Source organism: Danio rerio, chromosome 6 (genome assembly GCF_049306965.1).
Source record: "Danio rerio strain Tuebingen ecotype United States chromosome 6, GRCz12tu, whole genome shotgun sequence".
Taxonomy (NCBI): domain Eukaryota; kingdom Metazoa; phylum Chordata; class Actinopteri; order Cypriniformes; family Danionidae; genus Danio; species Danio rerio.
Window position 1 is genome coordinate 34,495,816 of NC_133181.1, and position 17,108 is coordinate 34,512,923.

The 17,108-nt window shown below is 37.2% G+C and overlaps 1 protein-coding gene across 1 annotated transcript in view; it reads right to left on the reverse strand.

Moving 5' to 3' along the window:
* The window catches only part of ror1 (receptor tyrosine kinase-like orphan receptor 1), a 216,552-nt gene extending 207,292 nt beyond the window's left edge, over nt 1–9,260 (reverse strand). Inside the window, exon 1 of the mRNA XM_005165885.5 lies at nt 8,994–9,260. Coding sequence (XP_005165942.1) covers nt 8,994–9,102 — 109 coding nt within the window. The 5' untranslated portion in view covers nt 9,103–9,260. The remainder of the gene's footprint in view (nt 1–8,993) is intronic.
* Between the last annotated feature and the right edge of the window lie 7,848 nt (nt 9,261–17,108).

Genomic DNA, 17,108 nt, shown 5'->3' on the forward strand with positions numbered 1-17,108 from the left:
ATCCTACTGGTCGGGATTATTCTTTTTTTTCTCAAGTTCACAAATCTTACTCTCGTATAGATTATTTTATTATTGACTCCAAAATTATAAAAGACGTTGTTCAATCTAAATACCATAACATTCTAATTTCGGATCATAGCCCCGTCTCACTAGGTTTAAGTTTGTCTTTACCAAAGAACCAATATTGTTGGCGTTTTAACCCTAACTTGCTAATGGATAAAAAGTTTACCTCATTTCTTTCAAATCAGCTGAGTCAATTTTTAGAGACCAACGATAAAGGAGACGTATCTGACTCATGTTTGTGGGAAACCTGTAAAGTTGTTTTGAGAGGACATATTATTGCTTTTGAATCTGCACATAAAAAGGAAAAACGCAAACGACTATTTGAGATTGAAAATATCCTTCCTTCCTTGGAAAAAGCTTTTCAAGAATCCAAAGCTCAATCAGACCTTAATGAAATTTTAAAATTGAAATACGAATATAATTCAATTCTGAGTGATCAGGTCTCTAATGTACTATTGAAGCTTAAGCAGAAACATTTTGAACTCAGTGACAAAGCAGATACTTTTCTTGCTCGTCAGCTTAAAGGGGTGCAGGCCAGTCGTGCTATTCATCAAATTAGAGCTCAAAATGGTGATTTGGTAACGCATCCTAAAGAAATCAATGACTGCTTTACAGAATTTTATGAGCATCTTTATTCTTCAACCAGTCCAGTAATGAGTGACTTGGGACATAGCTTTCTCAATAAAGTGAACTTTCCAAAGCTTAGTGATAGTGCTAAAAAGGAATTAGAACAACCTTTCGATCTCAGTGAAGTGCTGGGAGCAATTAATTCCCTTCCCAGTGGAAAAGCCACAGGTCCAGATGGGTATGGAATTGAATTTTATAAAGCAAATGCATCTACATTGGCTCCTCTCTTGCTTCGTATGTTAAATCACTCAATTGAGCTAAATAAGTTTCCTGACTCTTTATATGAAGCGTTTGTGTGTCTTTTGAAGAAAAAAGACAGAGATGATACTGAGCCAGCTAATTACAGACCAATTAGTCTTCTTAACAGTGATCAAAAGGTTATCGCAAAAATTTTGGCTACTCGATTAAACAAACATGTGGATTCATTAATTCATTCCGACCAAACTGGCTTTATTTTGGGAAGGTTCTCCTTTTGTAACTCACGCCGCCTATTAAACATTTTATACAACAATCAGTCAAAAAAATCTAAGGCAGCAATCCTCTCCCTGGACGCAGAGAAAGCCTTTGACCGAATTGAATGGAGTTATATGTTTTCTGTTCTAGAGAGATTCGGCTTTGGTGAAAATTTTATCAGGTTAATTAAAATGCTTTACTTGGCTCCTAAGTCTGCAATTCTCACAAATTCTGATCGATCTGCATTTTTCCAGCTACAGCGGGGAACACGACAGGGGTGTTGTTTAAGTCCGCTGCTGTTTGATCTGGCCCTAGAACCCTTGGCTATATACTTACGTACCCATTCTGAGATTCGAGGTATGCCCTGTGGAAAATTCGAGGTTAAACTATCTTTGTATGCTGATGATTTAATATTATTTTTAAATGACCCATCCACCGCTTTTCCACATTTAATGGAAACACTTAATATTTTTGGTTCCTTCTCTGGTTATTCAGTTAATTGGGGAAAAAGTATGTTTTTGCCTCTGGGAGATGGCTTGGACTCTGGATTTTTGAAATCTCTGCCTGTTAAAATTGTAGATAATCATTTCACCTACTTGGGATTAATTATCCCCAAACATTTTAAGGATATTTATAGATTAAATTTTCTAGCGGCTATTAACAAATTAAAATTATCTATCGAGAAGTGGAGGATTCTTCCATTATCATTAATAGGCCGAATTAATGCCATCAAGATGGTTATTTTGCCTCGTTTTCTTTATCTTTTTCAGAATTTACCCATATTTCTCCCAAAATCCTTTTTTAAATTGTTAGATTCTGTGATTTTTCCTTTCATTTGGGGATATAGGGCACACAGAATTTCAAAACCCCATTTGCAAAAGTCTAGGGAAGTGGGAGGGCTAGCAATGCCCACATTCCGTCAATACTATTGGGCAGCTAACATGAGGGCTATGATGTTTTGGCATGAGTGTGATCAAGTTGCTTCTGATCAGTCAGATATATGTCCTAAGTGGTTACAGTTTGAGGCTTGTTCAGTTGGCAACAGTTCTTTGGCTGCAATTTTGTGGTCGAAAGCTCTATCATTGAAAAAAGTTCAATGTAAGAATATTATTGTTCTTAATTCTATTAAAATTTTAAATCAAGTGAAAATGGCATTAAAGATCGAGCATCCCTCTGTTTATTTACCTATCTGCAAAAATCATGATTTTGTGCCTGGACAACTTGATAAGATCTTCACTTTTTGGAGTAACAAAGGACTGCGTTCAGTAAAGGATTTTTATGTAGATAACAAACTGGCCACATTTGAATACTTATATAAAACTTTTGGACTCTCACAATCACACTTTTTTCGTTATTTACAGGTGCGTCATTTTATCAAACACAACTTTCCACAGTGCGAGGAAGTCTCTCTTGACCATGATTTGTACAAGCTTTTGAGGCAGTGCCCAATGGAGAAACATTTAGTGACCAAATTTATAGATCTGTTTTCTTCTCACGTCTCGGTCTCTACTGCACATCTGAAAGATTCTTGGGAGAGGGAATTAGGAATTGACATTTCATCCTCTACCTGGGAGGAGGGATTGAGTCGTATTCATTCTTGTTCTATAAATGTAAGGCTACAGCTCATTCAATTTAAAGTGATGCATAGATTGCACTATACAAAAGCCAAACTTAATAAGCTGTATCCTTCTGTCTCTCCTCTGTGTGATAAATGCAAAGGCGCAGTCGGGACCTATGGTCATATATTTTGGTCCTGTCCAGAAGTATCTGAATTTTGGAAAAGTATCTTCGGACTTTACTCCCAGGCTTTTGAAATGGACATAAAAATTGATGTAGAAATAGCATGGTTTGGATGGTCAGACCAGGCTCTAACTTGGCCTAAACATCAACAACTCTCCTTTATGTTTGGCATGGTGTTGGCCAAGAGAGTGATTCTGATGGAGTGGAAATCCACAACACCTCCAAATTTTTTTAAATGGTTAGCTGAAATGGTTTCTGCCCTCAAGTTGGAAAGGATACGCTTCTCTAGATTTGGCAAACAAAAGTTGTATGACAAAACATGGGGCCCCTTCCTAAGATGTATAGGCTATTAATGTTTCTGTAATATTTTTTTTTCTGGTAATATTTTTTTTCTTCTCTCCACTTCCTTTTTACATGTTATTCTATTCTGTCTTTTATTCCATCAGTCTGGCTAAAATTTCTTTATTGTTTTGTGATGGTGCTGTAAAATTGCTGTTATGTTTGCTTGTGTTTTGGTGCATGTTCTAGTTAGTATAAGGTAATAACACTGAGACAAGTTTGTCAACATATATATATGATGTACATTATTTGGTGTTATGTTCTTACAAAAACTTCTATAAATAAAGTATAAAAAAAAAATAAAAAAAACATTCGTTAAACTACACTTTATTTTAGGGTGTCCATGCTACAGTTTACATAATCATTTGAGTAATATTAATTAATGTACTTTATAATTACAGTTACAATGAAAATTAATTATTATTTAGGCATAATTGATTGCAATTATTACAGTAAGTACATGAAGCATGTGTAAGAAGAACACCTAACAATTAACTGTTCATTACTAATTCATACTCTGGTCCATTACATAATATTTATAGATAACATTTACATTTTAATAATGTTTGTATTGTTTGTGAACATTTGTAAATGTTTAAAGAGCCCATATTATACATGAAATAGGGTCATATCTTGGTTGTAAGAGTCTCCAACAACAGTCTAATATGCATCCAAGGTCAAAAAACACTTTCATGGTCTTATAATCTGCATTTATTTTTACCTAATTATCCCAGCGACTCCTGTATGAATCGTCCAGTGATTCATTTGTTCCCAAACCCCTCCTTAGCGCGGAGCTAATCTGCGCTGATTGGACCGATGACAGTCTGTCGCGATTGGTCGACTGCCTTCAGTCAGAGAGGGAAATGGCCAATAGCTAATCAGCAATTTAAAAAGTAATCACAGTTCATACACGCTCGATAGTGTAGGCGTGGATTTTAGCTGCCACACTATGGCGAGTGGATAGTGCCACGGATAACCGAAAGAAGGAGACAGTCGTGTACTCGCCATACCACACACACACAAAAACACACACACACCTCCGGATGACAACGCTCCCGCTTCCGCCCGCACCCGCCAGGTTTTAGCCTGAGAACCCGCTCCGTTTTCTGCCCGCTGCGCCCGGTCCCGCTAGAGCGGAGAACACAACCAAAAATCACCCAGTATACAGTCCAGACAGCCAAGCTGTCTGTATAAACACATACACACAGCACAAAGTTCGTTCGTTCGCTCTCTCTCTCTCTCGCTCTCTCTCATACCAAGCAGACTCTCTCTTTCTAATTCACATAGCAATATCCGTGATATTGCTAGACAGCCCGCTCCCGTCCCAAATTAAACCCGTTACCGACCGCTAGCCTCCCGCGATTTATTCGGAAATTTATTCCCGCGGCTTTCCCCGCGCCAGATTTCTGCGGCGCGGGAATAAATTTCCGAATAAATCGCGGGAGCAGAACTCTAGCACGGAGCTCCATAAACAAACAGCACGCGTCGCGTTTTTAACGTGACTTTGCACGCGATAAGATAAAATATCCAGTTAACCTGATACAGTACACGCGGTTACAAGTAACAAATCACAACTAAATACATTTGCAAGCTAGAGTCAACGAGGCAACAACTTTAACCGCACGTACTTACACTTGAGAAATGGAAGAAACCCATCCTGACGTCCATCAGTTACTCTTTACTGATCCTTCCTTTAACAAACTCAGATGAAGTATTCTTTGTAGCATGCAGCTTCCAGAAGTTTCCAACTGCTTGGTTATAATGCTGAGGTTTCATCTTTGGGTAGAGACTCAATATATCCATCTGCAGTGTGACTTCAATCAACCGGCATGTTTGTGTGTGTGTGTGTGTGTTTGTGGGTGTGTGTGTGTCTGGGTTTCTGCGTCAGAGGGCGGGGCCTCAGGTTTGAAATCTCCCGGGTTTGCGCGTGCACGTGAATAACTTGGTTTCGTTCGTACGTCATGGCGAAACACCTAATGAATCGTGATCAAGGCGACTCGTTTGAAGCACTATGAGTCGACTCTTTTATAGATGAATCAACAGTTTTAAACACTGTATTCTTACAGATTTAAGCCTTAGCTGGATACTTCACTTCACTTAGAGCTGTGTTACACACTACATGGAGGGGAATTTTCAAAAACCCATAATATGGGCTCTTTAATAAAAAATCTACATGAACTAAGATTAATAAATGCTTTTGGAGCATTTATATTGTTATTTTATGTTAATTTATGTTACAAAGCTGGCAATGTTAACTGTTAACTAACACTGTTAACAATTTGGTATAGAGTTTATAGTAAATTACTGGCAGCAGTTCTCCAGCAACTTACTGTAAATCAATTACAGCAAAAATACTGTATTTACATTTACAACACTATTAATCATGCTGTTTATGTGTTTACAGAATTGTATGTATATCTTTACTGTAAAATTTACATTAATTTACACAATGCTACTTTAAAATACAGTAACATACTGCATAACTACAGTAAAATACAGCTTGTTACATTTGAATATTGTGTAATTTGCAAGAATCATTAACAGTGCAGTTAATTACTATTAACAAATGTATCATAATCATAGTAAAGTGTTACTGACTTTTGTTTTAAACATATCCAAATTGTATACTACCACAAGCCACATAAAGATTTGCCAAATACTGTATATTTAAAAGAATGGCACTGTTCAATCAATAATAAATATACATAAGAGAAGTTTCAAAAACAAGTTTGCAAAAACACTTATCACTGCACTTGGATAATGATACTGAATGGCTATAAACTTTGCCGGTTGTTCTACCACAATGCCAAACAGGGTGACGCAAACTAAGAGTTTGTATCACACCATTTACTAATACAAGCAAAAATACACAGCAGTGATCTGAGCTCACGTCCAAAACCTAAACATTCAGCTCTGACAGAAGACTTACACAAAGGATAGGATAATAGAGAGAACTATTAATCAAAGTGTTAAAACTGCTGGTATAGGCCATATAATTCTCTTCAAGATCTGTTTATTAAACAAGACAAGCCAAGTTTTTTTTTTATTCAGCATTTTGTAATAAAAGATGAAATGCACAGTAACTTCTGGTGTTTGACACCTTAGATATAAAGATTTATAACTCTGTAGAAAGCGCAGAAAGAAATTTACAACCTGTGATATAATATACACAAGCATCTAATAATAAACAGAGATTTATAAAGTCACGCTAACAAAAAAATGAATGGTTCACGAGAGCTGCACGGCTTTCACAAAGTTAGAACATGTGGTTGAATGGGCATTCCTTCAACATCTATGAAGGGATTTTAAGACGGGAGCCTTGATGCTTGAGTAACTGTACTGTACACTTGAAAACCAGATCAAACCAAGGAGTTTCACTACAACGGGTCAAATCCTCCCTCATTGGCTTTTCTTGGAGGTAATATGGCTTTTTTGTCAACATTCAGTCTGGCAGTATAATGCACTGATAGAGTTCCAGCCTAGTGATTTATAATCTACCAACTATTATTAAAACCAAAGACTGGATCACAGAAGGCGCATGTTTCCATTTTGACCAATGCTTTAAAAAAATACAACAAAAATACACAGTGTCTATAAAAGTCCATCTGAAATGGCTTATATTTTGTGACAAAAGATCCAGGGATACTGTACTATCTAGAACAAATGTGAAAATTTGCATTTTGTTATATCGATTAAGGTGAAGTAAGCCACATATTGACAACAAACTCATCTATCAGAAAAATGGTCAAACTGTATGCCAAATCATAAAATAGGAAACAAAGCAGGAGTTTGGAAAGAAGTCTATGCAATCACAGCTACAATAGTTTAACTCAGTGTTTTAAGGAATAAACGAGGAGCAATTGTTAAAATTCACCTCTGACCACTCAATGCAGAAAGCTTTGCATGACCCGGACTAACAAAGTCAGATCAGCCAAGATTTATTATTTGATAAACACGCTTTGTCAGTAAAATATGTCGTACATGCTGATGCACTTCTGCGCACACTGTAATATAAATGTGTATAATTGGTAAATGAACTGAAATGATAGAGATGTACAGTGGTTTATGCTTTAATAGTTTTTGCTTTTTCATTTATTAGTCATCAGTGCATCAAAGTTTGATTTAGTTCATCAGTTAACAATATTATGCACTGAAGCTATAGGTAGACTTGCATAGAAATGTAATTTTCTCACATAATAATAATAATAATAATAATAATAATAATAATAATAAACTTATTTGCAATAGTGTATCGGATTATCAGATTTTGATTGATCATGTTATAAACAAACACACATACATATGCTATATAATAATTGTTATCATTATTATAACTGACAAAACGGTAGTAAATTTCCATAAAATATCAAAAACTGTACAATAAAATGTAACTATTATTTTAATACAACATAACACAAATCTGGGTCACACCTTTTTTACAGTATACATGTTGAATTGTGTAATTTGATAATTATAATATGTATGTAACTATTATGAGCAGATTGTACTTATTATTATTGTTTTGGAGGTCTAAAATGGTGGCTTAGTATGTCTACACTCATTAAAATTAAAAGCAATCAAAGTATTATTATTATTATTATTATTATTACTCTCTTATTGCTCCAAGTTGCTTATACTTAACTGCTATTGGTTTGACTGTCTTAATAATCCATAATAAAATATACTGCAATACTGTATATGTCACACAGTCAACTGAAAGGCTACATCCAAGTCGGTCTTTGCTTTTTTTTACACTAAAATGTCTCATCCTCGTAGCCAAAAATAAAACTTCACAGAAGCTAATGTACCTTTTTAAGCCCTTTGCTCAGTATAATTGGCTGCTATCATATGTCAAAGTGCTATTCTAAGGCAAATGAAACAGCTCAGGCTTTACAAAGAGACTCCAGCTGAGAGCTTAAGACTGTCAGTCTCTCAATCAGTGCACTTTAAGAGCTCTATTGTCATTCCAATGACACAAAAACTGTTTAGATAGCCCTTTGGCAACACGAGTCAACAAGTTAAATAAAAACACCCAAACCTCTACTAAATGAAATAACACCTCTAACTACTTGTTCTACATAAAGTTTCAGTAAAATGACATATAAATTTAAAATATGATATATTTAAATAACATAAGTGCAAATTAGTACCAACAAACGTTGCCAAAATCTTTGGCACATTGGTAAATACTGTGTACAGAGCATGTAATCATACTGTAATTTTTGACACATTGATCCTTTGAAACCACTTTAAATATTATCAGAAAATATTTCGATTTATTCTACATAAAGTTAGAAATAACTTCCATTTAAATAACATAACAGTATAGGTATACAAACCAGAGGTAATATATTAAGCAGTGTCTAAGCATTATATATAAAATATCCATGGCTATTGTACTGTAATTTGAGACACGTTTGCTTAAAACAATTTCAAATAAAATCCGAAATATATTCGACTGCTCTTCATCTCTAATTGTTCTAAATGAAATTAGAACATTAGATCTAAAATATCAATTTAAATTACATCAGCTAAAGTATACAAATAAAACGAGTTCAGTCTATTTAGGGATAGTTTATTAAGCAACTTCCAAGTATTGCATATTGAGCATGGTCATCGTAGTATAATTTGAGACACTTTAAATGATTCCTAATAATATCATGAACATATTCTGCTGTTTGGTATCTCTTAACTCGACAGAGATGTGCTTAATTGAATGCAACGTTAAGTGGCTTATGAAAACAGTAGTGTAAATGAGTTTAATCGCCTACCGCAGCTGAGCGCGAGCAGCACGCAGATCAGGGTGAAGTTGCGCTGGCATCCGTGCGGCTCTTTCACTGTTCCTCTGCTCATTTCTTCTGCCCTTAAGCGCTCGTACATCCACCGCAATCTCGTTCTTCTCTCAGGTCAGGGTTACTACTGGAGAACGGAGACTCTTCAGGACTTTACTGAACCACGGTTGTCCGCAGAGATGTGCTGCTGTTTGCGGATGATCCTCTGCTCTGCTTGCTCTTTCTCTCGCTCCTGTTTGGAGTTTTGACTTTCTTTAGTTCCCTCTGAAAGTTTTCCTGTGAGTTTGAAGACATGTGCTCCTCGATTAGTGTGTTTAGCGCCACCTTGTGTTTTAGTACATGACTGTTGAAGGGGTAAAGTGGAATTAAAGTGATGGATCATCCAAAATATGAACATTTGTTGTTAATATATTCTCCCTCGGGCTGTCGAAGACGGTGGTGTTATTTTATTCAGCGCTTGTGTCTTTTTATTTAGCTTAAACTGGTGCTTGTTTATTTATAAAATGCAGCTCAGCGATTACTGGCACTTTCTGAGTAAAGATACAAAATAAATGGCAAAAAAGATAAATTCCTTTTGCTCTTGAAGGTAAACTGAGGTCAAATATCATGAGGAGACACATGTATTAATGGGATTTTACGCAAAAAGGAACATTTCATCTCCATTTACTTACTCAAAAATTATTTTTGCTGTTTGTTCAATTTACCTATTTAGGTATTATGAGCTGAATCAACACAATTATTTAGTTTGTTTGGATACAGTTTACTTGTTTTATGTCCAATAAATTTAAATTTGTAAAAACAATTAAGTTAACTAATCAATTTGTGTTGGGACAACATGATGGCTTGTGTAGAACCCAGAATTTTTTTTACAGTGCTCACACTCAAATAGTTCGAAGTTTTTGTGAATTTCTTCTGTCAACCACAAAACAAGATATTTTGAAGAATCTTAGAATTTTAAAAAAGCAGCCATTGACATCCATTGTGGGTGGCGCAGTGGGTAGTGCTGTCACCTCACAGCAAAAAGGGCGCTGGTTCAAGCCTTAGCTGGGTCAGTTGGTTGTGTGGAGTTTGCATGTTCTCCCCGTGTTTGCGTAGGTTTCCTCTGGGTGCCCCTCACAGTGACGTCACTAGCTCCATTGAGTGCATTTTGTCAGACATTGCATCTCTGAGCGATGCAATCTCAGCTTACATCATAAAGACTGCATCCAAAAACTATTAGGTTTCCCCCATAATCCAAAGATATGTGCTATTGGGTAAATTGAGTAAGCTAAATTGTGTGTAGTGTATATGTGTGAATGAGAGTGTATGGATGTTTCCCAGTGATGGGTTGCAGCTGGAAGGGCATCCGCTGTGTAAAACATACGCTGGATAAGTTGGCAGTTCATTCCGCTGTGGTGACCCCAGAATAATAAAAGGACTAAACCAAAAAGAAAATGAATGAATAAATAATTGTTTTCTCACAATATTTTGTATGCGTTATAACATGCTTCTTAAAATGTCTGTTTATCTATTTTTTTCTCTCATTGGAAACCCCCAAAATTACATCATAAACTCATCTAAGTTAGCATATGTTGCATAACACAAAAACAACTGCCCACTTTTAATGAAAAACACTAAATCTTAGCATTTTAAAAATAATATTTCATGCCTTTAAAAGCATTCCAAGAATATCCAGCATAATGCTGTTTCCAGCACAAATTGAATTATTTATGTAGTCTCAGCACAAACAAATTTAATTTAATTTTGCAATCTAAAGTGCATTGCACAAAATCAAATTAAGTGAAAATGTTTAAGACTTGTATTGTCTCATTTGCATTGTGACAAGCAAAAGGAGCTATATTATCAGTTTTTTTAAAATCCATATAAATAAGAAGGTTGCTGGTTCGAGCCTCAGCTGGGACAGTTGGAATTTCTGTGTGGAGTTTGCATGTTCTCCCTGTGTTCACATTGGTTTTCTCCTCCTGGTGCTCTGGTTTCCCCCACAAGTCCAAAGACATGTGTTATAGGTGAATTGGGTAGGCTAAAATTGACCGTGATGTATGTATGTGAATTAGGGGATATGGATGTTTCCCAGTGATGGGTTGCAATTGGAAGGGTATCCGCTGTGTAAAACATGCTGGATAAGTTGGCAGTCCATTTCGCTGTGGCGACCCCAGATTAATAAAGAGACTAAGCTGAAAAGAAAATTAATGAATGAATCCATATAAATAATAATTAATAAATACACAGGTTACAGACACCGAAATGATTACTGTAACTTAAAAAATCAACAGTAAAAATGTCAATATTTATGAGGAATATTTTTAATGCAAAATAATAATAATCATATTAATGGTTTCCTTATATTACTAGATAAAATTATTAATAATTTGTTTAATAATTTGATAATTTAATATTAATATATGAATAAATCAATCAATAATATTTTGCATTGTGACAAATAAAAAAGCTTTATTACCAGTATTTTTTAAAATCCATAGATAAATAATACATAAAAACACAGTAAGTGTAAAAAAATTACACTTACCCGCGTGGGGCTCACCTGGGCTGGCAGCGTGGGGCCCACCTGGTTCAGTTCACTTTATCTTTATTTGGAAGAAACCCCCCTTCCTCCCCATTCTCCTCCTTTACCATACATCGGGTGGCACGGTGACCCAGTGGATAGCACTGTTAGCCCCACAGCAAGAACACTGCCGGCCCGGTAGGCGTTTCTGTTAGGAGTTTATATATATTCTCCCCGTGTCTTTGTGGGTTTTCCCCAGGTTCTCCGGTTTCCTCCCACCATCCAAAGAAATACATCATACATAACAATCAAGCACTTGTCTAGCCCCCTTTTTTCTCTTCTGTTCCCTTAGCTACTGCAGCCGGGGAGTTCTGAGATTCAACAAGCTCAAGCTCCCCTCTCGCTCTGCGAATGGGAGGAAGCCCCGGGCTTGAATCCACGAGGTGGTGCTGTTCAACCACAATATTAGTTCCAAGATGATAAAAGTAAGTAAAATAGATTAAAACTATAATTTTAGAGCTGTCGAAATGTGACTTTTTATACGCATTAGCAGCAGACCGGAAGTTCTTAGCATTCTCCTTGCGCATACACGCAAAGCATAATGGGTAATTTTGTGTTCTAAGAAAAAGGTCTATAGACAATTCTATAGAATACAAAAAAAACATGTTTAATAGAATTATCTGTTGTGTGTTGTCTTAGAGCCGACTCATGGCCAAGAATTAGGTTTATTAAGTCTGTCCTCTCTGACTTATTGTCACCGACTCGGTCCCAGTCACTCCCCTCGCTGGTTAGCAGAGGCCACCATCTCCGGACTTCTAAGCATTACATCATCCACTTACACTGATCTAGCACACATGAACTGAATCCAGTTAATGACCCACGTACCCTTGATAAGCCGCACTCAAACACTCAGTCTTTGCGAAGTCTTGTTCAGCCCCGGCCAGCATTACTGAGCGTTATATCCTGCCTGATCTCCTGTGTATTACTCCAGCCCGTTTCTGACTCTGCTTTGCCTTCTGCCTGCCCACGATCCAAGCCTGTTGCACGGACTCTGATACTCGCTGCCTGCCCTTGACCCAAGCCTGATACACGGACTCTGAATCACGCCGCCTGCCTCTGACCCATGCCTGGTAAATCACTCTGTGTCTGTCAGCCACCAGCCTTAAGACCCTTATTACTATTGTTGTTGTGTGTTCGCACCTTTGTGCGTGTTGATTGTTTGAGTGAAAGTGTGACTAATAAATACTGCATAATGGATCCCTCCGTGTCAGTCTCCCCGTTACACTTATCCTCCCTCTTTTTAGCTACATGCAAAATACTCTATCAGGAGGCATGCTTAGTCTAAATAAGATCAGCATCATATTATTTAAACTTTGTTTAGTCTACTTGCAAAACTCACTATGTGCCGACACCTCTGCATAAAAGGCTATTACGCTGGCTTCACAACACATAAGTGGCGCATGAGCAGTGCGGCTATGTTTTTAGCGTCCATGTTTACGAACGGGACTTACACCGGGAGCAGAGCAACATGTCAGCATCAAGCAGGAGAGGTGCATGGAGGGCGCGAGTAGGTTTTTTTTTTTCTGCTCAGTTTGCTTTTTGATTAAGCGACATTGCTTTCATCAGCGTTGGTTCGGTTGCACATAAAGAATAACATCTTTATTACGGGATTACCACTCTTAACAAATACACTTGCAAATAAAGTAAATCATACCTCAAAGCTTTAACTGGGGCACGTGCCCTAAATCCACCAAGATGGCATGGCCCACATGGGGCCCAACTGGGATGGCCCGCGTGGGGCCCACCTGGGCTGGCTCACGCGGAGCCCACCTGGGCTGGCCAGTATTATTATTCATGATAATACTTTACATTTAACTACAACAGTTTTCTTTTAACGTTTTAAGAACAGTGCCATTTTAATTTACTTTTAAAATCACATTTTAATTTAAGGCGACGCAGTGGCGCAGTAGGTAGTGCTGTCACCTCGCAGCAAGAAGGTCGCTGGGTCACTGGTTTGAGCCTCGGTTCAGTTGGTGTTTCTGTGTGGAGTTTGCATGTTCTCCCTGCATTCGCGTGGGTTTCCTCCGGGTGCTCCGGTTTCCCCCATAGTCCGAAGACATGCGGTATAGGTGAATTGGGTAGGCTAAATTGTCTGTACTGTATGAATATGTGTGTGTGTGTGAATGAGTGTGTGGGAATGTTTCCCAGAGATGGGTTGCGGCTGGAAGGGCTGCGTAATAACGTGCTGCATAAGTTGGCATTTCATTCCGCTATGCCGACCCCGGATTAATAAATTGACTAATCCAAAAAGAAAATGAATGAATGAATGAATTTTAATTTAAACATTTTATTTATCTTTTTTTACCTGTAAGTGTGTTATTGTTCAAACTATTCATTTTATTTAAAGTGGCTGACAATAATAAATATTCATAATAATAAGAATTAATCTGCCATGTCTGTGAACTGTGCAGAGCTGTATCTGCTTAATTAGGCCCACTATGTATTTCAAAACCAGTCATTATAGTGGTACTTGGAGAGACAATTTTTTTCTGAGGTGGTACTTGGTGAAAAAAGTTTGAGAAACACTGATTTAGTTTATTTGCCTTCTTTTTTGTAATATAATAAAAAAAAAAAACAGACTGTAAAAAAAATACATTAATTTTCAATTATCGGAATATATATTTTTATTAAATCTGAGAATTATACATTACAGTTTTCAACAAATAGTCTGGTCAGGTAAATATAGACCCTTATGGGAACAACCTGATATGTTGCTCATGTTGGTCTGTTCTTTTAATGTTCTCTCTCTCCGATTTTCAGGCCTAACATTCTGCTGTTTGAGACCTAAAGAGACTAGACAGAGAATGGTAGCAATTTTACAAGCCCCAGGTCTTACATCCTGACCTGTTTCTGTTCATTTATGTTATACCAGTGCTGGACAAGAACAGCAAGGCATTTCCCTTTTGAAGTGAAGGTTGGGTTGAGTCTCCAGACCCAGAGTTCATCCCTCATTTCCTCTGGTGACGACACATGAACGGCAGACTGCGATCAAAGCCCTGTTAAAGATGCAGTCCTGTAGACTCTGCATGAGCTCATGCTGTGAGGAGATGCTGGTTGGTGGAGATGAAGGAGGAAGGGTTTTACCTGCTGCTTTTCATGAGGTTTTGTTTTGGGATGGAATGAATTATAAAGAAATGGAAAATAAAACTGCTGAAGGTTTAGACAATCAGTACAGTGCAAAATCAAATTGATGTCATTACGTTGTTTAACAATCATTTGATAAGTGACCCTGCAGGAGAGCTTTCATGAAGGTGCATTTGGTGTCACACCCCTCTATGCACAAAGAATTTTAATTCCATTTAGTTTCGCTGTGTAGTTAGGGCATGGTGTTTTTTTTTTTCAACATTCTTCAGTGCATCTTCCTTTGTAATCAACAGAGGACAGAATTGGAAAAATTCTCTATTCTCTGAATAACTTCAGTAAATTAAATAAGAATCAGCATTTATAATCAACACATTATCTGTTTTTACATTTGATCCCTTTATTTAATTTACACTCACCAGTCACTGTATTATACAAATTTCTAATCAGCCAATCACATGGCGGCAACTTGATGCATATAGACATGGTCAAGATGATCTGCTGCAGTTTAACCCCAAGCATCAGAATGGGGAAGAAAGGTGATTTAAGTGACTATGAACGGGGCATGGTTGTTGGTGCCAGACTGGCTCTTCTGAGTATTTCAGAAACCACTGATCTACTGGGATTTTCACGCACAACCATATCTAAGGTTTACAGAGAATGGCCAGAAAAAGAGAAAATATCCAGTGATTGGCAGTTCTGTGGGTGCAAATGCCTTGTTGATGCCAGAGGTCAGAGGAGAATGGCCAGACTGGTTCCAGGTGACAGAAAGGCAACAGTATCTTAATTAACCACTCGTTACAACTGAGGTATGCAGAAGAGCATCTCTGAACGCACAACACAACAAGCCTTGAGGCGGATGGGCTACAGCAGCAGAATACCACATCGGGTGCCACTCCTGTCAGCTACAAACAGGAAACTGAGGCTACAATTTACACAGGCTCACCAAAATTGGACAATGGAAGATTGGAAAAACGTTGGCTGGTGTGATGAGTCTCAATTTCTGCTGCAACATTTGGATGGTAGAGTCAGAATTTGGCATCAACAACATGAAAGCATGGATTCATCCTGCCTTGTATCAACAGTACAGGCTGCTGGTGGTGGGGTAATGGTGTGGGGGGATATTTTCTTGGCCCTTTAGGCCCATTAATACCAATTGAGCATCGTGTCAACGCCACAGCCCACATGAGTATTGTTGCTGACCATGTCCATCCCTTTATGACCACAGTGTACCCATCTTCTAACGCACCATGTCATAAAGTGCAAATCATCTCAGACTGGTTCTTGAACATGACAATGAGATCACAGCAATTGTTTACAGTGTGAGTTTGCAACAATATGAAAGTGATTAAATGGAAGAATTTCCATTCCTGGGTAAACTGTCCCTTTAAGATATCAAACACATGAGCATCCAATTTCACAGAAAAACTTTGAATATTCATAAAGAAACAAGCAGCAAAGATTGATTTCTTCTCTCTCATACAGTCAAGCATCTCAACTCAGAGCTCAGTTTTCAAAGTAAAGAAAAAGCCATACCTTTTCTTCAGTGTGATTGCATCTAATATTAAACATTTGGAAGCCATTATCTGCTGAGCAGCAAAGCAGTTGAAATATTTGTGACATGGGGCTGTTTTTCTTTCCGATGTCCATCTGTTTTATTTTCCCAAAGTAAAATAAGATTATTAAAATTGCAACCATGCACAGCGAAACTCATCTAATTGTAATGAGCAAGGGATTGAGGGTTATACGGGCCGCTTTGAAGGTTCATCCGCTTGGCCATTCTCCACACAGAGCGGATCTGCTCAGAATGGACCTTCTGTTCTGAACATTAAATGGAGGAATATCTGGAGTTACTAGAGTCTGTAGCTAAAGGGGAATACAACCGATCAAATTACAAATGTGAAGCTACTAGTGCTTCCTACTGAAAAACACACAAACATTTAAAAGTTTACTTGTGTTCTTCCCTTTTATGTAAGATCTCGCTTTCTGAAGATATTCACCTACATGTAAGGGTTTTGAGTGTTTTTTTTTCTTTTCATTTTAAGTTATCTGAAAGCCAAATCGGAGAGAGTGTGATACCATTTTTCTTGTCATAATGATGAAAACATTAAAAAAAGATTTAAGTTTAGTTAAGAATGATTCATTCTTTGTAATCTTTATTTTGAATTCTTAGAAAAATGACAAAATACCAAACGTTTTTAGAAGATACAAAACTGCCGGACAACTTTAGTTTGAAATGCTTGTGTCTGTCAAATTAAAGTCTTGATGAATGAACTTGAATGAAGATGCCCTTGTAACCCTTGCTTTATGTTCTTAGTATTTGCACTAGAGTCACGATAGTCCTATTTTTGTCCCGCACATACAATGGCTTGACCACATGTCTGTGATTAGCATGATTTTAATTGAATTAAAATAATTTTCATATTTTCTGAGAGCATAAAGATGAAAAA